General features: G+C 36.0%; 1 protein-coding gene across 1 annotated transcript in view; it reads right to left on the bottom strand.

The window, feature by feature from the left end:
• Positions 1 to 27,388, bottom strand: part of lrriq1 (leucine-rich repeats and IQ motif containing 1) — a 140,400-nt gene that overhangs the window by 54,016 nt on the left and 58,996 nt on the right. Inside the window, exons 16-23 of the mRNA XM_039761770.1 lie at positions 24,197 to 24,643; positions 23,469 to 23,691; positions 19,540 to 19,659; positions 16,810 to 16,899; positions 12,236 to 12,378; positions 6,603 to 6,686; positions 3,709 to 3,797; positions 253 to 354 (exon numbers count right to left, since the gene is read on the bottom strand). Of these exons, the coding sequence (XP_039617704.1) occupies positions 253 to 354; positions 3,709 to 3,797; positions 6,603 to 6,686; positions 12,236 to 12,378; positions 16,810 to 16,899; positions 19,540 to 19,659; positions 23,469 to 23,691; positions 24,197 to 24,643 (1,298 nt within the window). The remainder of the gene's footprint in view (positions 1 to 252; positions 355 to 3,708; positions 3,798 to 6,602; positions 6,687 to 12,235; positions 12,379 to 16,809; positions 16,900 to 19,539; positions 19,660 to 23,468; positions 23,692 to 24,196; positions 24,644 to 27,388) is intronic.

Raw genomic sequence — 27,388 nt, 5'->3', positions numbered from 1 at the left:
TAACCTGACATGTATGTCTTTGGTATATGGTAGGAAACCACAGGAACATGGCAAGAACATGCACATTTTACATGGGCAGTGTTTTTAAAAAATACGTTTTTTTCTTACAATGACTAAACTTTTTTTTTCTATACTCAAAGCAGTACATTAAAAAGAATGAAAAAAAATGAAAGTTGTATAATTTATTTCTAGTAATTCACTTATCTAAATAACAAAATGTAAACAATTTTTAAAGTAATGAAGAAAAAGTACCTCTAACAAGGTCTGCTCTGGGAGGCCGTAGTTTATATGAAGCCTTAGGAGGAGGATGCTTATTTTCATTGTTTTTGAATAATGCCAAACGTACAGCTGGATCTATATAAGGAAATACATTTCAGAGCAATGTACTTTTAAGTATATTCTACAATTCATTAATCATATTAGAATACTGAAACATTTTTTGAAAAGGACAAGCCTTTCAGCCAAATAGTTTGCCAATGCTAGTCACAAAAGTAAAGTTTTGGAGGTCGCCAATGTACCACTATCTACCACAGTACTTGGGAACATATTGCATGTGCCCATGGTTGTCTTAGTGAAGAAAACGTTGCAAATATTACTGCTAAATTTACCCTTAACAAGCCTTCATTAGTGATTTTGTTGAAAAGCTCACTTTAAGTTAAGAGCTGAGATCCACTATACTAACTTACTCCATAATCATAAAGTACAGTGTAAACACTAACTTTTATTTCTAATGTTGTTTGATGAAATATTTGGGTGTTTAAAACACACTTAACAAATATAAATAGCAAATAAAACAGAACAATGTCAGTGTATATTAACCTTACTATTTCCTAAAGCACAAATAGACTTAGCATCACGTTGTGTTCTCTGTGACTCTTATTCTCTTAATGTCGTGCTGTATTCACTTATCCACTGTGATATAAATGATAAATCTAAAATGTGATCTAATTTTCATAATAGATATCAACAATGTGGTTAAACATAAAGCACACACAAAAGTGGTATATGTTATATCTTTACTGAACATATTGGTTAAATATTCAAGTTAGGGATGAAAAAGGTATTGTACATTTAATAACTGGAAGGGCAACAATAACTTTATGCTTCACTTTCTTGTAGCTGCCAATCAAATCTGAAGTGTTTTCAATGCATTGGAGCATTTCTATTAGTAAAACAGTTTCAGTTGATTTATATTTTTGGGACGTCCTGGTTTAGATTATACCCCAGCATTTTAGGAAGTCTGAAGTCAGGACTCTGATTTGCCCATTCTAAAATGCAGCATTTCTTCTGTTTAAATCACTATGTCATTAGTTTAGTCCTGTGTTTGGAATCACTGTCATGCTGCATGACCTAAAAATATTTTAACTTCAGATTAGAAACAGACACTCCAGAATTACCCCCTTGGAATTTCATGACATAGCAGCCCCATGCCAAGATGCTCAATCCACCATGCTACTTACTAGGAGGTGATGAGGCTTTAGTGTTATAAGAAGTCTTTTATTTTCTTCAAACAGATCACTATGTACTTGTACATAAAAAGATTCACTCTTGCATCATATCATTTAGTTGTGTGAAATATTTAGGTATCATTTGCCGATTCTTTTTTTTTGGAGAACCAATAAGATACACCATTGACTTCAACATTTAACAATGGCTGAAGAGTCACTATGGTAGCACTTCAAGGTATTTATTCACACATATATTTCCAAAATAATTAGACATCAGTTGCCAAGGAGTTAGCTTTATGTGACTTTTACTTTGTGCAAGATTTGTGGGTTCCTTGGATTTTGCTGATCTTCTTCTTCATCATTACGAAGCTTTGAGGAGGTTCTCTACGTGTCTTTATTTACACCGTATGTAAATTAGATGGTTTTGCATTAGATGGACTGTTCACCATTTTGAGAAGCATAATGATATAAAGGCATATATATAAAAATGTTACTGTGTATTTAAGATATACTGTATAATAATACATGTTAGAAATTTTTTATTAATACGTTTTGGCATCTCTCCAGACTAGAAGAATACCAAAAATTTAAAGATACCAAAACTGTTTTTTTTTTGTCAAATAGAGCAAATATAAGAGAGTCACATAAAGGGAGAAAGCAGGGACAAAGTAAAACAAAACACAAGCTATGTCAACATTCACAAATAATTGCCCTGTCTTTCAGAAACTATTTTGGACAAAAAAAAAACAAACAAGCAAACAAAAAAAAAACAAACAAACAAAGAATGAAAGAAAGAAAAAGAAAAAAAGAATTGTCAAAAGCTGACAGTAAATAAAGAAAATGAGCATGAAATATGAAATGGAATGTATTTCTTGTTCCTTAATTATTTATTTAGTTAAATTTGGCCATAATTTTCCTCCAAATACAACATAAAATATGGCTTGAATTTAAAACTGTAATTTACTCTCATCAAACCTGAGACGACAGGCTCTTATGAGAACTGTTTTTTAATTGATGACCTATCCAAAGAGTGGGTGTGCTTTGCTTGACTTGGGAATCCAGTGGCCCATGTGCATGCTCAAAGGTTTGAATGTGCATGTTGACTACGAGTGCAAGAAAAAGTTGTCCAGAATTACTGTGTAAAGTGGCTACTTTAATTCTATAAACTCTGAATTCATCATTAGGTGACTCCATCTGAATGGTTTGCTGTAAATGTGACATTTGATGGCCGAAGGTTTAAGTCTGTTGTTCTGACGATTCACTTACTAAAGCCTGCCCTCTCAGCTTTAACAAGTAAAAGTGTCAGTTTAAAGTTCAAGCCGTACTTCATGTTGCTTTTTTAGGAATATAACGGACAAAATTATATAAATAAATAAGCAACAAAAAACATAATAAGTGACACATTTATTTATAAATGCTCACATTTCGTGATATTTTTCTTTATTTATTTTTACTTTTATTTGCGTATTTATTTACTTTTGTCTGAAATATTCCTTTATACTTTTTCCATATTAGACCTTGAATATTTAAATAAGTTTAATGAAGACGCATCAGTATACAACTTTACAACTATTTGTTTAATCATATTATTAATCTTAATTATTATGGTTTAGATGAAGATTAGATCACATTTTAGGTGCCATTACTGCAACAACCTAAATAACTCTAAAGGATTCACAAACTCTTCCACAAATTGTCTATGCAAGTTTCAGCCCATGACACTTAATTGGATTAAATAGGTTTGAAAAAGTTGTATTATGTTATTCAAGTTAGTGTTGAAGTGATGGCCTGTTGTTCATCCTAGGGCTGGTTACTTAATTGCACTCACACTGTTGTGATAAACTTAAGATTCCCAATGACACTATGGTAGACTAAGTAGGTTCATAAAATGGGATGACTGATGGAAAGAATGATTGACAAATTGTATTAACACCTGTTAGCAAAACAACTGAAAACATTATTTGTTTTAACACTGCTTTACAAAAGAATATTGGTGGGTGGTCCAAACATTGAAGCAGGAATTAAAGAATAAAAAGAAACTAAGAATTTATTTTGGAACCTCTTGAGTGGGGGAAATGGTCAAAGCTATTTAGTAAAAGGCAGTATTTTTTATACATGAGGCTAGCATAATTCTACTTAAAGTCTATATGAAGCATATAAAAATACAAACTGAACAGATAAAATAAAGTAACTAATTCCTCAATTATTTACATAAACATTTTAACTATTCGCACACAGAAATGTAATTTAGATAACTTACCAAGCAATTTCTTTTGCCTTTCCTTCTTAGATTTCATTTTTTGTGCTCTTTTTAGCATTAGCTGAGCTGTATAACCACTTTTAAACCCCCTTTAGAACACAAAACACTACAGTTAAGCATTATTCTACAAACATCAGGACAAAATTTGTACAACAGAGTAAATAACCAGTATGCACAATATAAGATAATAAGGATACATTAGTATAAAAATGTACTGCATGTATAGTATAAATAAATAAAGTACACATTCTGCATTCTTTCATCTTAAAGATGTGAAGGGTAGAGTAACTGGTTATTCTAAAATGGCCTGGTACAAGTGGATAAAGGTATGTGCATTGATTATACTCAAGATAGGCTGGCATCCCATCTATAAATGAAGTAGTTTCTCTATGACCATGTACTAAATGACAGTGGTTTAGCAAATGGACAATACATTTTATCAGCAACTTCCATACATAGCAAAAAACATACATTGTCATTTACCATAAGCACTGCGAACAATCAGGAGAAAGATTTCAAACTTCAAATAGCAACAGAGAAGAAAATGTCATAAAATACAATTTTGAGCCAAATGTTTCAGATATATTTTCTATACCTTTTTTGTCATATTTACATTTAGGAAACCTTTTTTTAAAAAAAAAACACCTTTCTATTTATATTAAATCTGTTTTTAATCTTTGTCTGGTGTCTTAAACTGTTATTCTCTTGTTTATACTGATTAGTTCTCCTCCTATGACCTTGAAGAGTGACATCAAAGCTTCTATCCCATTATTTTCAAGAAGTGAATTCTCCTGATGTGTATTTCAGATATGCTTTGATTATAGACATAATTACTTCTTCAAAAGACCACCTCTAAGCAAACTTTAAACAAGATTAATTGTTGTAATTGAAAATTTCAACTATAAATATTCAACTATCTTTAAAATTTTGTCAGGGATTATTTTAATGCATGTATTAGTTCTGCTAAGATCTCATTTGATTTTGTTATCATGAAAGCTAATAAAATGAAGTAAGCCATCAATAAAACAAAAACAACATGCACTTTAAACTACAGAATAGACTAAAATGGTGTCTTTCTTTGAAGTTAAAAGATTTAAAAACATTTGATTTACCCTAAAAAGTGATGTTTTAAAAACAATGGTTAACAGAAGATGGCTGTGTGCACTGCTTTATAGTTATGAACTAAAGATTTAAATTGTACAGCTTCTTAAAGTATATAGGAGATGCTAGCTTGACTTGGTACAAAACAAAGAATAAAGATGAATGAGGAAAAATATAAAACATTCAAAAGGCATTGATTAGATAACACTGATAGCATGATTTTTTTGCACAGCCATGTCTTCCTGACTTGCAATTTGAATTTAGTATTTCAAATAGTGAACAAAAAGTTCAAGATTCTGAAAACTACATGAACCTATTTTCTATGCAAAAATACTGTAAGTCCAACATAAAAACTAGTCTTCTATATAATGGTATTGAGAATGAACCTGATACTATTGGATCAGTCATGAACGGCAAGTGGTGTGATTTATTTATTTATTTCTGGCTTTATGCATAGAATGTTGCTACTTTCATTTTTTTACTGATTTCATTTTTGCTAAGTATATCCAAGCCAGTTGAACTATGCCATTCAAACATGACATTTATGGCATATGAAAGCTTATGTGTGATGGACGGGTTATGAACATTGCTTACTACATAAAACAAGCATCTTCTGTATGTATCTGCACCCAAAATTAATTTTCACCACAAATATTTCTTGCTTAATTTTTATCAAGCGCATTAATGCAAAGTATGCGACTCAGTACCCTTTTTCCACACATACAAGTTATCCGAGGAATTTAAAAATGCATTAAAGTTCACACTCTTGATATAAGTCAAACATTTCAGGATAGCTAAACCAGTGATCACCTAGTGTAGTTCCCATGATAGTCCTACATCAGTGTATGTTTAAATGAAATTAGAAAATTGCACAATGAAATCCATCTTGTCCTAAAGTGCTGTTATCATGAGTGAATGAAAGGCTAGCTCGATCATTTCACAAACTTCTATTTCCAAGATAGTTGCTTGAAAAGTATATTCTGTTCTTTGATTGCACATTCTCCCTTTCCCTGTTTGGGCCATCTCTAAACAGTAGATTTTTTTGTCCCAACATCCTAAAAACATACTGTCCTAGAGACATACTTTGGTGTTGGGTAACTGGTGACTCTAAGTGGAGCCTGTATGAGTGAAGATGAACATATCTGTGAGTGTGTCCCGTAATGAACTAGCATCCCATCCAGCAGGATTCAGCCTTTACATGGTGATGCCTGGACTGGTTTTTGAAACTGAACCACTTTAAGCTGGTTTGACAACAGATGGCTGGAATTCAACTATATTTTATTTGTTATACTGTAAGGCATTCTAGGATTATAAAAACAAGTCCAATGCATTAAAATAACTTAAACTGATTTGTTATTTTTTTTTAACTTTCTCATAGTCCATATAGTCTTGTGTACTCAGTGACTCAAAAGCACTAAGTGCCAAGCTTATCAGTAAGGTTTTCGAGTCATGTTGCCCCATTGTTTTTCTGGCCAAGCAACAGACCATCTCTAACACAAACAGTTTTACTTGGGTTTTTTAGTTTAGGCAAAGGCTCAGGGTTATTGGGCTGATGCTTACTGTATTGAGTAGTCTGTATACAACTTTGCAAACAGACATCCTGATGCATCATAACTTGAAAGATGTGCAAAGCTCTTCTGGCTTTTCAAACAACAGAAATTTGTTTTAACATTTTACAAAGATATATTGTAAAAATAGTAAAGATATTTGTAAGATATGTTGATTTTTTTTTATATTTACTTATAGATTAAATAATTACAAATTTTCAAACATAAAGAGAAAGGCCTACTTACCATTCCTCTAATATTAGTTTTTCCTTTTCAGATTTCACACTGTTTGCATCTTTTGATAGACATGATGGTGTTATGCTTACTGAACTAAAAGACATAAAAGATTAAAAATTGAGGATAAGATCTATATAAAAAATGTAAAGATTTTACACTAGAAATGTTTATTCTTGCATTATACAACATCTGGGCTTAATCAACGTGCTTCCTGCATTTCCTCCTCTTCAGTGCAAAAGTGCAGAAACCAAAGGCCAGAACCTAGAACATTATCTTGCAGGTATAATATGTGGTGACTTCAACCTTACGTCTTTGGAAGGAACAATGACAAGTTTCCATCAGTATGTGTAAGTTATGGACACAACAAGCTGGACCTGGACCTGGTCTTTTCAAATGTTAAAGATGCCTTTAAATTTAAACCTGTGGCATCATTTGATAGATCTGACCACAATCTGATCCATCTTACTCCCAACTTATGTTTTTATTAGGCAGCACCTTGTTTCCACAGTGATAGTGAAGAAGTGGACCTTGGTGTAAGAAATTGCCCTCAGTGACTGTTTCCAAAAGAGATCCAGGGAAATAATGTGTAAGTCAAATGGTGATGATATTGAGTGACAGACTTTATTAGCTTCTGTGTCAACCCTACTGGTTTCTCAAAAACAATGCACAGCTTTCCAAAAAATCTCTGAAGGGCATTGAAGAAAAAGCAGCGTCAGAGAATTGAAAATAGAAAGCACACTCACTCAGAATAACATAAAAATATGTGGAATAGACTAGGCATAATTACTAGTCTTAAACAATCCACAACTCAGGTGCTGGGAGGCATCATGAACAAATCTAACACCCTGAACCAATTTTTAATGGATTTTTCATCCATGCCTACCACTGCCACCTCCTTCCATTGATCAGCCCCCACACACTGGTTCTACTGAATTGAATCAACTACTTGTACATATTTCATTCCTGCCACTTTGGTGCCAGTGTTTAGCACACTTTTGAACACCAGTACAGATGTCCACAATTGATAACCAAATGAGGTGACAAGTGAAAAGGCTAAACACAGGAAAAAACACTGCACCAAATAGAGTTAGTTATTGAGCCTGTGGTGACCAGTTCTGTGATATCCTCTGTAACATGTCTTCATTAAGGATCCAGAAAGTACCTCTGCCTTGGAAAACACTATATATTGTTTCAATTCGAAAGAAAGCAGGTGCCTCTTCATCTAATGACTACAGACCAGTGACAATTGTATCCCACATCATTAGAAAATTCAAGAAGCTGAGTCCTCCTGTCAAAGACCACTTGGATCCACTGCCTTACGGACAAAGATTAATGTGGAAGATACAACTACCATCCAGTCATTTCTGTTAAGGGGTAAACTCAGAGATATGAAAGTGGATAAGGCTATGGTGTTCTGGATAATGAACTGTCTCTCCAGTAAACCACAGTTTGTGAGGCTCAAAGATAGTGTCTCTAATGTGTGCAACACTACAGTAACACAAGGAAAATACGTTTTATTTTCTGTTCGCCTCGTAGTATAAATATAACATCAGGTCAGGTTACTTGCAGAAATTCTATTCTTCACTAACTGTATATATTGACAAAGGGGGTGGGACAGAGTATAGGAATCAGGCAGAGAATTGTGTTTCTTGGTGCAAAAAGAATTGCCTACAACTCATCATCAGCAAAACCGAGCAAAACCAAGCAACTAATTATTGACTTTCGCCATACTAAAGCACATCTGTGTCCAATAACTATTTAGGGAGTGGATGTGGAAGTCCCCTCCTTGAACCGTCACCTTATCGTGGTGGAGGGGTTTGCGTGTCCCAATGATCCTAGGAGCTATGTTGTCCGGGGCTTTATGCCCCTGGTAGGGCCACCCAAGGCAAACTGGTCCTAGGTGAGGGATGAGACAAAGAGCGGTTCAACAAACCTCCGATGAAGAATAAAAACCTTGGACGACGTTTTCCCTTGCCGGACGCGGGTCACCGGGCCCCCCTCTGGAGCCAGGCCTGGAGGTGGGGCTCGATGGCGGGCGCCTGGTGGCCAGGCCTGCACCCATGGGGCTCGGTCGGGCACAGCCCGAAGAGGTAACGTGGGTCCTCCTCCCCATGGGCTCACCACCTATGGGAGGGGCCAAGGAGGTTGGGTGCAGTGTGAGTTGGGTGGTGGCCGAAGGCAGGGACCTTGGCGGTCTGATCCTTGGCTACAGAAACTGGCTCTTGGGACCTGGAATGTCACCTCTCTGAAGGGGAAGGAGCCTGAGCTAGAGCGCGAGGTCGAGAGGTTCCGGCTAGATATAGTCGGACTCACCTCAACGCACAGCTTGGACTCTGGAACCAATCTCCTTGAGAGGGGCTGGACTCTCTACCACTCTGAAGTTGCCCCGGTGAGAGGCGCCGAGCAGGTGTGGGCATACTTATTGCCCCCCGACTCGGAGCCTGTGCATTGGGGTTTACCCCGGTGGACGAGAGGGTGGCCTCCTCCGCCTTCGGGTGGGGAAGGGTCCTGACTGTTGTTTGTGCGTATGCCAACAGCAGTTTGGAGTATCCACCCTTTTGGAGTCTCTGGAGGGGTGCTAGAGGGCATACCTTCTGGGATTCCCTCGTTTTGCTGGGAGACTTCAATGCTCACGTGGGCAATGACAGTGAGACCTGGAAGGGCGTGATTGGGAGGAATGGCCCCCCCGATCTGAACCAGAGCGGTGTTTTGTTATTGGACTTCTGTGCTCGCCACGGATTGTCCATAACAACACCATGTTCAAGCATAAGGGTGTTCATATGTGCACTTGGCACCAGGACACCCTAGGCCTCAGGTCGATGATCGACTTTGTGGTCGTGTCGTCGGACTTGCGGCCATATGTCTTGGACACTTGGGTGAAGAGAGGGGCGGAGCTGTCAACTGATCACCACCTGGTGGTGAGTTGGCTTCGATGGTGGGGGAAGATGCCGGTCAGACCTGGTAGGCCCAAACGTGTTGTGAGGGTCTGCTGGGAACGGCTGGCAGAGTCCCCTGTCAGAAGTAGCTTCAACTCCCACCTCCGGCAGAACTTCAACCACGTCCCGAGGGAGGTGGGGGACATTGAGTCCGAATGGGCCATGTTCCGTGCCTCTATTGTTGAGGCGGCTGACCGGAGCTGTGGCCGCAAGGTGGTCGGTGCCTGTCATGGCGGCAATCCCCAACCCGTTGGTGGACACCGCCGGTGAGGGATGCCGTCAAGCTGAAGAAGGAGTCCTATAGGACATTTTTGTCCTGTGGGTCTCTGGAGGCAGCTGATAGGTACCGCAGGCCAAGCGAACGGCTTCAGTTGTTGCTGAGGCAAAACTCGGGCATGGGAGGAGTTTGAGAGGCCAGGGAGAACGACTTTAGGACGGCTTCGAGGAGATTCTGGTCCACCGTCTGGCGTCTCAGGAGGGGGAAGCAGTGCAGTGTCAACACCGTATATGGTGGGGATGGTGCGCTGCTGACCTCGACTTCGGGACGTTGTGGGTAGGTGGGGGGAGTACTTGAAGACCTCCTCAATCCCACTAACATGCCTTCCAATGAGGAAGCAGAGCCTGGGGACTCTGAGGTGGGCTCTCCCATCTCTGGGACTGAAGTCACCGAGGTGGTCAAAAAACTCCTTGGTGGCAGATGATGTTGTCCTGTTTGCTTCATCAGGCCGTGATCTTCAGCTCTCTCTGGATCGGTTCGCAGCTGAGTGTGAAGCGGCTGGGATGATAATCAGCACCTCCAAATCCGAGACCATGGTCCTCAGCCGGAAAAGGGTGGAGTGCCCTCTCAGGGTTGGGGGAGAGATCCCGCCCCAAGTGGAGGAGTTCAAGTATCTCGGGGTCTTGTTCACGAGTGAGGGAAGAATGGAGCGTGAGATCGACAGGCGGATCGGTGCGGCATCCGCAGTGATGCGGGCTCTGCATCAGTCTGTCGTGGTGAAAAAGGAGCTGAGCCGTAAGGCAAAGCTCTCAATTTACCAGTCGATCTACGCTCCTACCCTCACCTATGGTCATGAGCTATGGGTAGTGACCGAAAGAACGAGATCGTGAATACAAGCGGCTGAAATGAGTTTCCTCCGCAGGGTGTCTGGGCTTTCCATTAAAGATAGGGTGAAAAGCTCAGTCATCCGGGAGGGGCTCAGAGTAGAGCCGCTGCTCCTCCGCATCGAGAGGAGTCAGATGAGGTGGCTCGGGCATCTGATCAGGATGCCTCCTGGACGCCTCCCTGGTGAGGTGTTCCTGGCACGTCCAACCGGGAGGAGGCCCCGGGGAAGACCCAGGACACGCTGGAGGGACTATGTCTCCCGGCTGGCTTGGGAACGCCTTGAGATTCTCCCGGAAGAGCTGGAAGAAGTGGCCGGGGAGAGGGAAGTCTGGGCCTCTCTGCTTAAGCTGCTGCCCCCGCGACCCGACCTCGGATAAGCGGAAGAGGATGGATGGATGGATGGATGGATGTGGAAGTGCTATACTACTACAAGTACTTGGTAGCCCAAATTAATGAGGTGCTGGACTGGTCTACCTAAACAGAGGAACTATCTAAGAAAGGGCAGAGCAGTCTTAAAGTAACTGCATTTCTAAAATGTTGAAAGTGGCATTCTTTACATGTTCTACAACTCTGCGATGGCCAGTGCAATTTTCAATGTTTTTGGGACAGATCAGTTCCCATGGAATAGTAATGGGGTAGTGAGGTGATGAACGGAGGTCTACCTAGGGATCTGACAGGCACGTGCTTTTGTGAGAGGAAGATGGGAGAAAATGGTTGGGGGAGTCATGGCAGAGAGAGAAAAATGCTGGAGTGAAGGATAGGAAAAGGGGTGGATCGAGATAAAGCAGGGTGAGAGAGGTGAGATGGCAATAGGCAAAAGGATGGTTGCTACAGCAGAGCAGAGGAAGAGGTGTCTCGTTTCCAGGGAGTTAAACAACTCTGCTTTACCTTTGGTTTTTTTTAACTTATTTATTTGACTATTTATTGCATTGTTTTTAACTTCACCTTGGACACAGGAATTATTTATTTATTTAATATGGGGAAATACACAGTTTTGTTTTTCTTTGAATTGTTCTTATAAGCACATATGGATTAAAAACTCTTTTACTTTAACACCCATCCATTGCAGCTGTTGTGTGTGTATCTTCACATGCTATGGCCCAATACTCGGTTATGACAATCGATGGGTTCAAACGGCTCCCATTATGGTTTTGGGTGAGTGGAGCCAACCCGCACTGTCACAGGTGTTTTCTCATTCTCCTTCTGTTTACACTTGTTTTACCTAAGACATTGTAGGTCGATTCGCAATTCCAAAAATGGGCATTTCTGTCTTGTGCTCAGTGCCACTAGGACAAGTTTCACCATCACCCGGAAGCAACCAATCCTGAATTAGATGAATAGGTTTTGAGAATATTGTACCATGTTATGTTAATTATCTCAAAGGAAAATTTTGCATGCAGGGTGGTTATGTAAACATACAGTATAATTCCAAATATGCAGTAACATAAATGAAGAAAGAAATGATGCACACTTACAAAATCTGGGATTTTCACAGACAAGAATACCAAATTTTACCAATCCACTGTATCAGAGTTTATTTCTCTAAGATAAGTTGCAGTCAAATCAATATTTGTCAGATAATTTATTTCATAAGGAGTACCTACCTTTCACTTCGTTGAGTTTCCTTTGGTGATGATTGCAGCTTACTTGTCAATTCTGTTTGACTGTCATTATTAACCCATGCTTCTTGTGGTTGCCATTGAAAAGATGGTGATAGTTTTTCACTTTCATTATGATTACTTGAATGCTAGAAAATATTACATTTTAGTACTAATACGTAACTGCTAAATTTTGGTGTAAAAATTACATTATAATCATCTTGGCTAAAATATGACCATTACATAATATAGACATCCCAAAATATTTTACAGAAAACTGAACACTGCATTGTTGTATTTCATATTTAACATACTTGACCTTCAATGCATCTGTAAATTTCTTGTCAATGAATTATTTTCAGTAATAGACTTTATCTGGTTTATCATGTGTCTAATAAGATATTTAGACATATCTAATATCAAAGCTAGCAGAAACCCAGCTAATCTGACAACAGTGAAATTAGTGACTGATAGTTTCAGTTCTCATGATCATAATATTAACTTAAAAGACCAAAAATCTAGTGCCTCAAAAGGCAGTACTTTTACAGTCTATTCTATATAAATGTTTGAAACAACAGACAACTAATTTTTGAAAAGTATAATTCAGATTTATGACTACTTTCTTTAGTGGAGTCTATTGTTTAGTTTCTGAAATGCTGCTTCAGTTGGTACATTCAAATTTGGGCATAGATCCCTTCTGTATGGCAATTTTAAGATTGACATTAAGGCTGATGTAAAATTCGGGGTTTATAGTTATCAGGGGTGGATATATGGAGTTCTAAGGTGAAGTACCTGCTGCATACATAGAGCCACACTTGACCTGGATATAATTCTAAAGAACAGCAGAATGTGGTATAAAACTGAACATTTTCTAGGGCATAGGAAGCTCAGACTTGGGAGAGTACTGTTTGGCAAAAAATTAACTGTCAGGGGCAAAAGATACCAGAAAATTGAGAGGAAGACAAGAGAGATAAGAAATAAAAGGAGTTTTTCTTAGGAAAAACACAGAGGAGGAAAAATGAAAAGGCAGTCCTGCTTAATACGTACAGGTTCAATCAGCCATGCAGGAAGGTCCAGAGAGGATTAAGTGTGTTATTTTCCATGGCTGCTCTCCATTGTGATGTCTCTCTTCAATTACTTTTGTGTTACAATACTCCTAAAAGTTTGATAATGTGTTGGCCTACTTGGCCTTATGCATGTTTGGGACTGCTGTTTAGAATAAACTAGGTTGCTATTTATGATATACTCATGATGCAGGTTTTGGTGGTGACTTGCACTTAAATCATTACATTTGCTCATTTTCCCTTACACACAATATCCTTTGGTCATTTCCTGTCTACCATAAGACACTTTGTCAGCATACAGTATAAAATGTTGTCACTCAATGAACATTTAAACAACTAGGAAAGACAAGTGTTTCCAGTAGAGTACATTATAAAGTTGGGCTCTGTACCATAAGATACAATCCACTGGAACCTAAAAGACAAAGCATTTGCAGCCAATTGACAGGAAGATAAAAAAAAAACTTCACTGATTTTTCCATTTTTTTCTTTGTTACATGCTTGACTGTCTATAAGAAACTCTTTGACAGTCAGTTAAATAGTAACATAATTGCTTGTTTAAACCAGTATATTATTATAATAGGATGCTTAATTTCAGAGAATGAAGATATTAGAATCAATTTTGGCTCTGCAACAGCCTTTCATTAAAAATACCCTTAAAATAAACTAAGGAAAACAGAATGTTGGGAAATATAATTCTCTGGTTTGATTTTATTAATTTTCAATTAAGTTTCAGGTGCATTTGGCATAAGTCATTTCCTCCTTTTAACATATAAAGCCATAAATGGCCAACACACTACTTACTGTACTTGTCTGAATTTACAAACCAGGGCACAAACCAAGATCTCAGATGCCAGCCTGCTTAAGATTCTAAGTACAGTATTAATAAAATAACAGTGGAAGGTCAAGCTTTAAGTTACAAGGCTGTGGAACTGTCTGCTAATACAGGAGATGCCAATTCAGTCTCAGCTTTTAAATTCGGGCTGAAAACTCAATACTTTAGCTTATATCCTGACTAGACCTGCTGATTAGCTGTGCATACTGCTTTTCTGTTTGTTAGTGATTTGTTCAGAAATATAAGTAATAACAATATTTATAAACCATTATTAACCCTCCTCTATTCTGCTTCTCTTTTCAGTATGTTGATGCCAGTTGCCACTGCTAAGATGCTCTCCTACATATGGAAAAGTAATCCCAGATAAAGGAATCATCAAATGGCGAGATTCTCTCACCCAACTGGATGGTCCACTACAAACTCGACTATAGAATGCCCAGGAGGGGTGGACAGCTATTTGGCTGTGGTCTCCATTACAAGGACCGTGACAATATCTAACTTTGTCTTTGATTTTCTCTTTTACAGTTTTGATCTCTGCTGTTGTCAACAGGTCACTAATTAATTAATGGACAGATAATGGTGGTTCCTATTTACATTAATTAGTTTCTATTTTGTTTTCTGTGTGTTTTAAAAATCTGTACATTTACATTTACTTATTCTGCATATAGTAATTAATATAATCTATTCTTGTATTTTACTTGTAATAATAATAATAATTCTTTGCATTTATATAGCACTTTTCTCACTACTCAGTGCCCTCAACAATTGCAGGTTAAGGGCCTTGCTCAAGGGCCCAACAGAGCAGAGTCCCTTTTGGCATTTACGGGATTTGAACCGGCAACCATCCGATTGCCAGTGCAGATCCCTAACCTCACGTCCACTCAGTGAAAAATATGTTGTACTGTATAGTTTCCAGGAATATATCAGCTAGGTTGGGTAGGGGAGAAGATTTACTTAATCCATTCAAAATTCAAAATACTTTGTTCACTCAGATACTGTTCAAGTTAATTTTACTGTTAGTTTTTAACCTTGTCAATTAGCAAAGATAATTTGTATGCTGTTAATACTAGCTAAAAATACACAGTAGGTTTATAGTAAAGGTGCAAAGACAAATATATACACTGTGAGATTTTTGAGCTCTTTTGAGACCCTCCCCAATGGTGCTGCACAACACATAAAACATATAAATAACAGAAAACTGCAGGGAAAAATTTACAGCACAGACTCAATCATACATTTGTTTTCTCTTTTCCTTCCATCATGTTAAACAAACAGGCTCAGATGACTTTTGCCATAATGTGTGGTGCGAAATGTAGTCCTGATCTTTGTAAAATACATTAATGCTACATGGGTTCTTAAAATTCAAGGCTTTCACCAAGTCAAAATTGCCTCTATCTCTTTCATGCTTGATCTTAAATTAATAATGCTTCTATTCAATTTTATGCCAATCAATTGGGCAATTAAGAAGTGGAAATGTATTCCAAAAGTTTGAACCTTCCACTTTTATATAAAAAAACAAACAAACAAAGAAACCCAGCCAGTTTAGATTTATGTTTTGAGTTGCTAATTTAATATCTTGCATCTTTATACTGTATACATGCAAATATCCATCTTATATAATTCCTGCATTATGAATAAACTTTTTGTTTATTTATTACAACAAGCATGTTTGGCATATCGGTTGAAAAATATTATATGACTATTCCCGGGCCACGAAACACACAAGTTAAAGGTGTTTACATTAACCTTTTCTAATTTATAACCTTGGTTCTTAAATTGAATTTAATCTTTTCTTACACATAATTCCATCATTTCTGTCAAAATGTTAAACAGAGGAACCCATACCTGATAAAATCTATTTGATATATAAGCCTATTGACCACATTTTGCCCTTGTTTGCATCAGTTTTTTTTAATCTTTTTTTTTTTACAATTTTTATTTACCTTTCCGCTTAGTTTGTTGAAAACTACAAAGAATTTTTTTAGTCTGTGCCAGTGCATTTTCCCAATATTTCCTATATTTTTGTGCTCCTGCTTATTTATTTAAATCTGTTCATAATAACTCTTTTTTTCAGTACTGTGGTATGTATTTTATGGATAGAGACACAATTTTCATTTTTATTACAAATTATTGCAGGTTAAAAATTAAGTGCAGGAGGAAGAAGTATCTAAATACTACATGTTCAAATTAATTTATATTATGCATCATATTTTCATTTAAACTTAAAAAAATGTAAACTTTAAATTTTTTTGCTTTTATATATAAAAAAGCTATTCTAATATCTGAAAATGAAAAAATATAATTATATTCTGTACAGTGTGTGTAAATGCACACTACACTAAAACTATAAAATTGAAATAAAAAAATACTACAGCATATCTCTTTGAACTAATTTCATTCTCACGTTCATTTGAAAACCAAAGAAAGCTACATGCACAGCTGTTGTACATCAGTGAATTGCTACTGTGATGTAAAGTGCTGAAAGCAATCCAAAATAAAGAATGAAAAAAGCACAAACCAGCGGAGAAAAGACTGCCTGAAAAGTTACATCTGGTGATGCAAATAAAGTCAGAGGCTTCTTAAAGTAATTTTGTTTTTCAAGGTAATAAATAAGAACATTTATCAAAGCACTGCTATATATTCTGAAGGAATAAAGAAATAAAAATTTCCATGGAGGATGTTACCTTTGGCAAATGCAGATGGTTCAAAAATTGTTCTGGTGTTGAAAAGGAGGCTACAGAATCTAAGGTGATCCAGTCTTTTTCCAAAGATGCCTACAGATTAAAGAACACACAAAAATCTTTACAGTAAATTTTTAATATGCAACAAATTATTATTTTTCACAAAACAAAGCAGTATATTTTTCACTTATATATTAGGTTTGTCTTCCTGTAATTTTTTAAAGAACGTTTATGTAGCCTGAGAGTTCCTAATCTATATATATAAAAGCCAAATACTACTGACACACTAATCACGAAATCTCCCGAACCATGAGGACTTGAAATTTGGAATGTAGGTTACCCTTGGCCCATAGGTGCTCGCTAAGAAACGGTTTTAAACATTTCGTGGTCCAAGCGATTTATTTCTATAATTTGCTTGAACATTCCATTGATTTTGAGACTTTCTCATCGCACTAAGTATCATAGTTCACTTGTGGTACCGATTTATTAGCACAAATCCGAAAGAGACTCATCAGGCTGCGGGGCGGGGCCCTCCTCACTCACGTGTCTGCATTGGGGCATAACCTTAACTCTGCTTAGTTAGCAAACGAGAGAACTACTTAACGGATTTAGATGGTTTTTTTTCTATAATTTGCTTGAACAGTCTGGTTGATTTTGCAACTTCTTTCATTATGCTAAGAATCATAGTTCGCTTGCAGGAGCAATATATTGGCGCCAATCCAAGACAGAGGCTGCGGGCCGAGGGAAGAGGGAAAAGTGACGTCAGGATTAGAGAGCTGGGCAGAGCCCTCCTCACTGTCCTGTTTCATTAATATATGGGCGAAGCTGCGGGGGGTGGCTAGTTATCATTATAAAGGAAAAAAAGAGTATCAAAATTGCCTTCACTTGACTATAAAGGAGGTTGTCTTGGTATTCATCTGGGTGATTGCTCCACTTTCCCACATTAAATATACCACTAAGCAGTCTCCTTCTAAACGCTTTGATTCTCTCTGTCACTTCCTTCAGCAACAATTACATCTCCAATAAGCATTTGCCCCAACTGATTATTAACTTATAAACCCAATTTAGTGTTTCAAATCTATCACAACAAGCATAGTCGTAGTCATTAAAGCTATGGACTTCAAACCTGGAGGTTGTGGTTTAAAATCCCACTACAGTCTAAGTGTGACCATCATTTGACCGGCTTGTGCTCCAATTGGAAAATCAAAAAGAAATGTAACCAATTGTATCATAAATGTTGTAAGTCGGCTTGCATAAAGGCGTCCACCAAATAAGTAAATATTAATATAAATGTTTAACCTCATTCAGTAACTGCAGACCTTCTAATACAAAGTAGCTCTTAGGGAATCTCTGAGTTACCCTTTGCTCATAGGGGCCAGCAATCCATACTCTCTTTTGTATGTTGTACTAGCATCAGCAAGAGGTCACCAGCTTTTGTTTCAGCCTTCATGCATGTCCCTTAGCATCCTAGAAGAATTTTGCAGCAGTCCAGGCTATAAGAACATATTGATCACTTGTTTAGGTGATTACCAAAATGTCCAATGCCTCAGTAAATTCCTTTCAAGTTTTTCTTTCAAGTGGCTTCAGGTGTCACTGTACCCAGTCTCCACTATCATTAAAGAGTACAAAACGAATACCCAGAACTGCTTTTGGACTCCTAACTCAAGAAATTTGTAAATGGTAGCATCCGTCTGATGTCCATTCCATTGCTTTTCATTCTTTCTCCATGACCCCCTTCTCAAACTAGTGCCTTCTAAATAATTCAGTCTTTAGTAGTCCTTCACATACAAGATAAGTCAACATTTGTCAACAATGGTTAATTTTCATGTTGTGTTCTAATAATAGCCTTTGTGGACTCTTTCTGCAATTGCAACAATGTCAAGAAACCCAAAAATGGGACATTATAAGAAAAACACACACATAAAAGTGATAAAGAGGGAATAAAAGAAATACAAAATTCATTAGACAAAATAAATAGCTAGCAGCCTGCTTGGGCTACCAACATAGTTTGAACTCCGTTCTGCCTGGTGGGATGGTTCATTCAGTTGCTCACCATAACTGTCTCTACATTGTGGCAGTGCGAACTCACCCTAAAAACTTGTGCAATATTCAGACTCAAGTATGCTATAAGTAAAGCATCTGGCACCTGCTGGGTGATGTACAGTACATCTTTAAGAAATCTTATCCTTCTATAGCCTCCACACCCCTATCTCCCTCTCTTGCCGGTGTCTCTGTGTGCTGCAATTCTAGGGAATCAAACAAAAGAGTAAACCCTGCATTTTTACTCTTCCGGTTCTCTTTCTATCTCTCTGGAACTTCCCTATGTCCAGTCAATAGCAAAAGAAGAACAAATGAAGCTGTTATGTGACACACTGTGTCTGAGGATTTTGTTTGTTCTCCTTATGACATTATGGGTTTCCTTTGGATACAATAGTTTCCTCCAATATTCAGAAAATTGTGCAGAGTTCCCATTGGGTCAGCTATGACTCAGTTACCCACAGGAAAGGTAACTAATGGTTGAATCTTAGAATTTGTTATTTGATGATGTCTTTATCTCTTCCACCTTCCTACCAGACAAGAACTCCTTTACATTTCTAAATGTCAATCTTATCTTTAGAACATTAAACATACAGAAGTGTATCAAATAACGTTAAAGCTGATTATGTTTAATAGCTATAATATTAACCAAGTGGAAATAATTGTATATAGGGACTTTCAAAGTTAGAAATATACCTCATCAAAAGTAAAGTCTTCTAAATTAATTTCTTCAAAATCATCTTCTACATTATTTATTCTTGCAGCAGAAAGTGCCGAATCCAGTTTTTTTCGTAAAATATAGCCTCGCCAAGAAGCCTTAAAAAGAAAAAAAAAAATTGTGTGATCACACTAAACTCTGCATATACTGGTTTATCTCATTAAAGGCTAACACACAGTAAGCAATACTTACAGTTTTCTATGAATACATTTAGAATTTTTTGGGTAAAACATGAACTTATCTGCAGTATTATTAAAGAATGTTTAGATCTGCATCTCCTCCTCCTTAACAAAAATATAGATGTAAAGGTGTTTACAAACAATTCTAACATACTGAGAAGAACATTATTTCATAAACCAGGCTAGGCTGACTTTATTGCTTCCATTCTACAGATAATATACACAGATAAATTATATCATTGATATAGTCTTAAACTCCAGTATTCATTCTTTTTCTTTCTCTTGTTCAACTGTCTTAAAGATTTTCATGTTAGTATCAATGAAGATAGGAAGTTTTTGAAATGATGCTACACATGTGAAATGTCAGTGTAGTCAGGCCAATTTATATTTAATGTAATCATGGTAATTTTGTTTGAAGTCAGAAGACCATAGGAGATACAATTGCAGGAGTATATAACAAACACTAGTTGCTACTAATAAAAATAAATTTATAAAAGCCCTACTTCCTTCTAGTTCAAAGAGGCTGAGGATGTTTTCTGTCTTTATTTCCTCTGCTTTAAGCACTTTAGCAAGATGATTTCCCTATATCCACAGGAACTTATTTCTCGATGTAATGTGCCCTTATTAAGTTTTTCATATGCCCTAGAAATTCATCCATCCATCCACCTATTTTTATAACCAGTTTATCCAAGGCAGGGTCATAGGGAAGCTGGAGTCTTTGTTAGCAAGCAAATGGCACAAGGCAGGAACAATCTCTGGATGTTGCACAAGTCTGTCACAGGGTAAACAGGCACAAATCCACCTAAACACAAGGGCCGATTCACGTAGCCTTTGGACTTTGGGATCAAACCAGAGTACCTGGAGGAAAAATACATAAACATGGAGATAGCAGGCATAACTCTACACAGGCACCACCTGAGACATGAACTCCAGTTTTCCTGTTGTGAAGCAGTAGCAATACCACTGTGCCACCCTGCCCTAGACATATGTATGTTAAACAAAAAATAAAAAGATAAAGCAAGCAGACCACGTTGAAAGAGTACACCTGCATCTAGTTCAGAAGTTGCACAAATAAATAAATAAACAAACCAATAAATAAATAAAACAAGTAGACCAAGCTGAAAAAGTACACCTGCAAACCAGTTCAGAAGCTAATTTAACCATCAGGGTGTTTAAACATTTTACTGTGTAAACTTAGTCTCTAATTCCAGTTATATACTGTATATATACTGTATATTGTGTTACATTAGTACAAGTCAAGGAACATAATACAAACTAGCCTATGGTCTGATGTTGTAGTAACCATGTGACAAAATGGATATTACTGCACAAAAAAATAAATAAAACAAGTAGATCAAGTTTAAAAAGTGCACCGGCAAAACAGCAAATTTAACCATCAGGGCATTTATATGTTTTACTATGTAAACTTAGTCTCTACTTCCAGTTAACTATACTTTTGTAAGATTTAAAAAAAATAAAAACTAGAAACAAAAATATATAAATTGGGGACAATAGTATACATTTTAAACAATCATATGTGGCTAAAGTTAGTTAAGTACTCAGCCTAATGCAATACTTACAGAGACCTTGTTTGTCCAGAGTTAATTAAGAAGGAAAAAATATATTATGTTACATTAGTACAAGTCAAGGAATTTAATACAAACTATATTATTCTCTGCTGTTGTAGTACTCATATGACAAAAAAGGACATTGCTGCACAAATATATAAATAAATAAAACAAGTAGACCAAGTTAAAAAACGTACACCTTGCAAACCAGTTCAGAAGCTAATTTAACCATCACGGCATTTATACATTTTACTATGTAAACTTATTCTCTACCTCCAGTTAGCTATAATTTGTAACATTTAAAAAAACATTAAAAACTGGAAACTAAAATATACAACGTGGGAACAACATTTTACAATCCAAAGCTAATGACTTGGATGATTCATAAATACATAAATTGTTCATAGAAACTGATGTAATATATAAATAAAGCAAAAAGGTTCATATAGTAAGTAAAAGAAGTTAAGAAAACAGGAAAAAGTTAACCTTTTCTAATGATATTAACCTTCTTTTTTACTTCTGTGTCTAAAGTTATCTGACTTAATATCAACTGTTTCCAATATGTGATAGTATCCTTTTATGATTTGCATGATTAGCCAGTTAAAAATATACAAAATCACGGAAAGGTGCTATATAAATAAAATGTACACTATTATTATTAAAGGATGGCCATGGACATATAACAGAATATCATACTGGAAGTCAGAGCACAACATGGGAAATTTATCATATGTGCTGTCGGTGCCCCAGAAAGGTATTTTCTATGAGCACCAGAAAAAGAACATACCCTGTAGGTCTAGCAGAGGTTTCAGATAAACTACTCTTATCCAACATATTCAAAACCCCTCTAGGAATTAAGAAACCACATGAAAATTCAGAGCTCTATAATCCACTCAGGACTCAATTCTCTTTCCAGGGCACTAGGAAAAAGGCACTCTGCCTGTGAGCCTGCATATTCTTACATGATGAGGAAAACAAACTGACATAATCAAAATATCTAATAGCTGAGCAAACAAACACATGTCGCTAAAGTTAGTTAAGTACTCACCCTAATGCAATACTAACAGAGACCTTGTTTGTCCAGAGTTAATTAAGAAGGAAAAAATATCTTGTTACATTAGCACAGGTCAAGGAAGTTAATACAAACTAGAATATTGTCTGCTGTTGTAGTATCCATATGATAAAATGGACATTACTGCATACAAAATAAAAGATAAAAAATAAAAATAAAGAGTAGTTCCTCTAGTAATTCTAGGAGTTCTGGGTAGGATTTGTCTAAAATTAAATATTCATGGAGCTTCAAGGAAACTCAGGTTTAGAGGTGGCTTGATGAAGGACTTCAAAACTATGCAGGGAATTAGTAAGGCTGATGTTTTTATTTTAAAAATTCTCTTTCATGGGACAGGCCAGATGGAGGCTTGCAAATTGTAAATTTCACACAAACATTAGGAAGTATTTCTTCACACAGAAATCCACAGATACTCTGAATAAGTTAACAAGTACTGTACTTGATAGTTTTACTTTGGGTCATTTAAAGCCTTTTTGGAAGGTATTTTGTATAAATAAAGCAAATAGGCACTGGTGAGCTATGTGGAGATGACTGAAATATTTATGTCTAAACATGTATGTTCTTATATAACAGCATAATATCAACTTTCATGGCAGATGTAAAACCACTATGATCATGCAGTAAAAAATCAAAACACCAGACCTTATGTCTACAGTGTCTGTGGGCCTCTCCCCATATTTCACTGAAGTGTACAAAAGAAATGTACACAACTTGTATTCTAGAGATGGTCACTGTACATTGCAGGAGGCCACATATAAAATAATGATGTCTGTTAATGTAGAAAGAATGTACTGTGCCATAGAAACTTATTACTTACCTTAAATCATCAAACATAATTCACCAGTAAGACAATGACATTCTATTAATAAGCTTGAAAACTCAAGTAATAGAAAAAAAATCACAACCCAACAGACAGTGAAAAATAATTACTGTAATTATTACAGTTGATAAGCTAAAAAACTATCATAGCATATGAAAAAGAAAAATGGCAAACAAGAGTGGATATGATCATTAGACCAGATGTTTGTTATGGTAAATTTTACGGTTTAAATAAAGAAAAACAAAAACACAAAACACACACATATACATACTTGAATGACTGTTGCAGCCTTTGCCTTCTTATTTCTGCTTTCACACTTTATTCCATCACTATTCACACAAATGTTACTATGCTTCTGCTCCAAGGATGCACTTATACTCTTATCCTCAAATGCCTGAATAACTTCACTGTTAGCTTGTGAAGAATTTTTAACTTCTTTTAGTACGGGACAGCTTAATCCTTCATGGTGATTGTAAATTACTGTATTTGCAAAGCTGCAAAACATAAATGAAAAATGCTTACATAACTACTTAAAAATTAGATTTGTAGTCTGCAGTTAAGATTTAACAAAGAAACTTGCAAATAAACATTTTTACCAATCCATAATTGTCAAAATTAAATAATGGGTGCATGTTAACAATGCATAAAACTTTGTATTTTTGTTTAAAGCTAAGCAAGAAGTGATACATTTTTATAAACAATATGAAAGACTTATAACACCTACATAACATGCTATACTGCCCAAGATATTCGCTTTATATCAGACAAACATAAAAATAATCATATAAAAATAACAAAAATGTAGACACATTTTAATCCATTCAAAGATAATAGACAGCCCTAGTACATGTTACAGTCTGGGAAAAGAAAAGCAATTAAAAAGTACTTTGGCAACTTTTAATGATCACAAAAAGGAATACATATTTCATACATGTAACATACTGTCATGAAAAATCATTATTAAATATTACCTTGAAGTCTGTTTTAAGGTGAACATACCTGGCAGTGTTACTTTTAATATCAATGTGGTCTTCCATTATCTCTTGGTAACTGTCATGGCATTGTTTTCCATTTGTCATTTCTTCATCAGCACAGGTCAGAAAGTCAGTTTTCAAATTGAATGGCTTATCTTTCTGTTTTCTCTGATATTGACAATCATCAGAAGAACTGATTATGTTCTGAACTTGATCATAAGGCATACATCTTTCAAAAGAAGCTGGAAAGTCTTGGTTATTTTCCATCCACCGTGTGATAAAAGGAATATTATCCTGACAGCTTTCACATGAAGCTTTCATTGCACGACCACACAAAGATTCTGGATCAGTTTTATCATTGAGGCTTGCATCTCCATACTCATGACATAGTCTGTGCTTTACAGCCAGTTTCATCAATGCATTACATTGTTGACTGTAGACTTCAGCATTATCCAGTGGAGACATTGATTTGCTAAAAAAAGACATTTATTTAACATGAGACTCCTTGCATTAACATTTTCATATATTTCCTATATCCTAGTTTGTTTTTAATACAAGTGAATTTTCTACTACTGTTTATGATAGTGTTACACAAAAAGATTTAATGGAAAGGTCAAGATTCAGAGATTTATTGTAGAATATTTACACAACTCTATATTTATTTAAAATGCAGTAGTGTTGCTCATAAATTTACCCCCATAATATGGCAAATACAACACAACAGTGGTTGTTTGACCTATGTGCATATCGAAGTCTTTCTAGCAGTGTTGTCCTTTAAAATATGTTTGAATGTTGAGACATATGAATGCTGTATACACTGTAACTATTTAATTATTAGTATGTAAATATAATTCCATTGCTTAGCTTTTAAACAAAATGATTAGTCTGAAGCAAAATAAATATAAATCAGCAATGTGTTTTTGAGTAAAAAGCTGAAACATCTCTTTTTATAAATATTTAAAATATGAAAAACTGAAGAGACTAATTATTTTATTAGTGATACTATGTTCCCTTTTCCCATCCTGTTGACCTTTGCTTTGCAGACTTACATAGCTCAGGTCAGCAAGGTTGTGGCTCATAGCCCTAGGTAATGCATGCCAATCATCTGTCTTAGTATTACAATGCAGCCAGTATGTGAAATTTAAGCAAGACTTTCTTTAAAAAGGGTCAGTCAGATACCTGAAGGTTCATCACTAGGTCACTGAGCAGCTTTTAAATGATGTTGTGTCTGTGTGATTACTTTATCTGAGCCTACTAAGTGTACTTGAAAAAAATTCTTAACATTTCATCCCATTAGCAGCCTGTAATTAAATTATGGAATAATTTTCTAGACTTGCATGATCACAATCAGTGTCATACAGTAATCACAGCTTCTTCTGGCTGCTAAGAATCCATGCCCAGAATCCTAGCCAAATGACCACAATCCTACATAAATATCAGAGAATCTTTAAAAACTTTATGTAGTAATTCTTTTACAATTATCTTACAACTCTAAAAGATGTTCCTGCTTCAAATGAAAATACAGTGTGCCTAAAAAGCTAGAATAAGTTACAAGGTTAAAAGTTTGGTAATTGCCAACACTCATTTACCCAGAGCAAGTCACTTGTCTGTTCTCTAAATGTATACATATGCACTTCTATGTAAAGTGCATCAAAATGAAGATCTATATGAAAAGTGTACATAAATTAAACTTTGTTTCCTTATATTTTACCCATGGGACTTTTAGCCACACTGCAATCTATATAAAATATTCAGGCTTAGAGTTGGTATCACAACACCTTATGAAGCCTATTGTTCTGACTTCTTACTGCACAAAATACTTAGTTGCAAGAGACACTCTTCTTAATGCATCTTTTTCACATGTGTTAATAGTAAAAAGGCAGATAGCTCTTTAAATAGACCTGCACCAATTTCCTCTAAAAGTGTTCATATTTAGGAGACACATGAGCTTGTTGACAAGACTCCCAGCCAATCTTACTGTAAGTGTAATAACCATAAATAAATATAATTTTTAAACTGCAGTTTGAAAAAAACATAAAGCAAATCTTCTGATATGTCATCAATGCTCTAATACTGTATACTAAAGATTTCCTGCATTTGAAAGGCATGCTACATATTAATTTGATATTTGAAAGTCTAGTGCATGCTTTTCATCTTTTTACTCCACCAAATAAGTAATGTTAGCCTTACAAGGTATCTGTTGATATTGATTTTGTTTGTTTATTTAATTTGTGCTGCTGCATGAAATATTTCATATAATTATATTATCTACCGATTTTCCAAATTGTATTTCTTCAGGACAAAGACAGGAGAGCTAGAGTCTATTGTGGCAACAAGCAATGCAAAGCAGCAACATCAGCAACACCATACAATAAGCTTATCGTGACCTTTCCTAGCCTTCTATCACTTGATTGTTCTAAACCAAATGTGAATCTATAATTTTCCTTCCGGAGATATTTACAGCTTGCAGTCTGTATAGCATTGGCTATGCCCACTCAAAGGTCAAGCTAAACAAAGGCCTGTATTGGAAGATCTAACCTGCTGAGAGGATAATCTCATCAATGCACTCAAGGTTTTGTGACTTCAATTTCTGTAGTTTTATTACATAACTTTTTACTTAAAGGCAAAACACACATAAAACTGCCAGGGAAATCAAACTGATATTTGAGCTCATTATAACTATAACTCATTAAAAGGACAATCATCAAATTCCTCAGATTGTATTTACATCTGTTACTTGAATAAAATGATAAAAAAAAACTTAACCGGCTAACCCCAACAGAAACAAATTCAGAGATACAGCGCACCTCATATATTGCATATTTATAACCTGATTCTTCTATGGCTTCATTACTCTTTACGTTCATTGTAAGAATGATGAAGATCAAGCTTATGATCTTCTACAGGTATATATTTTTTTTATTTTCTGTTTAACAGAAGAAGAAATAATAAGGTACAGTTAGACAACTACACAGTTTAAAGTTTAAATTACTATAGTTGACTGTAGTTTTAAGTTTAAAAACAAATGTAATTAAGATAATAAAAAAACGCCACACTCTGCTGTTTATTCTCTCTCTGTCAGTATAATTTAACATAGGACTGCTCTTTAGAAATTTTGCAGGAAGCACACACTTTTAATAAAACAGAGTCTTACAAAATTCTTTCAAATACACAAAAGGACCTGAAATTTTCTAAGCAGCTCAACAATTTCCATGGT

The sequence above is a fragment of the Polypterus senegalus genome, chromosome 8, assembly GCF_016835505.1.
Source record: "Polypterus senegalus isolate Bchr_013 chromosome 8, ASM1683550v1, whole genome shotgun sequence".
NCBI classification, from domain to species: domain Eukaryota; kingdom Metazoa; phylum Chordata; class Cladistia; order Polypteriformes; family Polypteridae; genus Polypterus; species Polypterus senegalus.
Note: the sequence above shows the minus strand (reverse complement) of the source record. Positions and strands in the feature narration are given on the sequence as shown.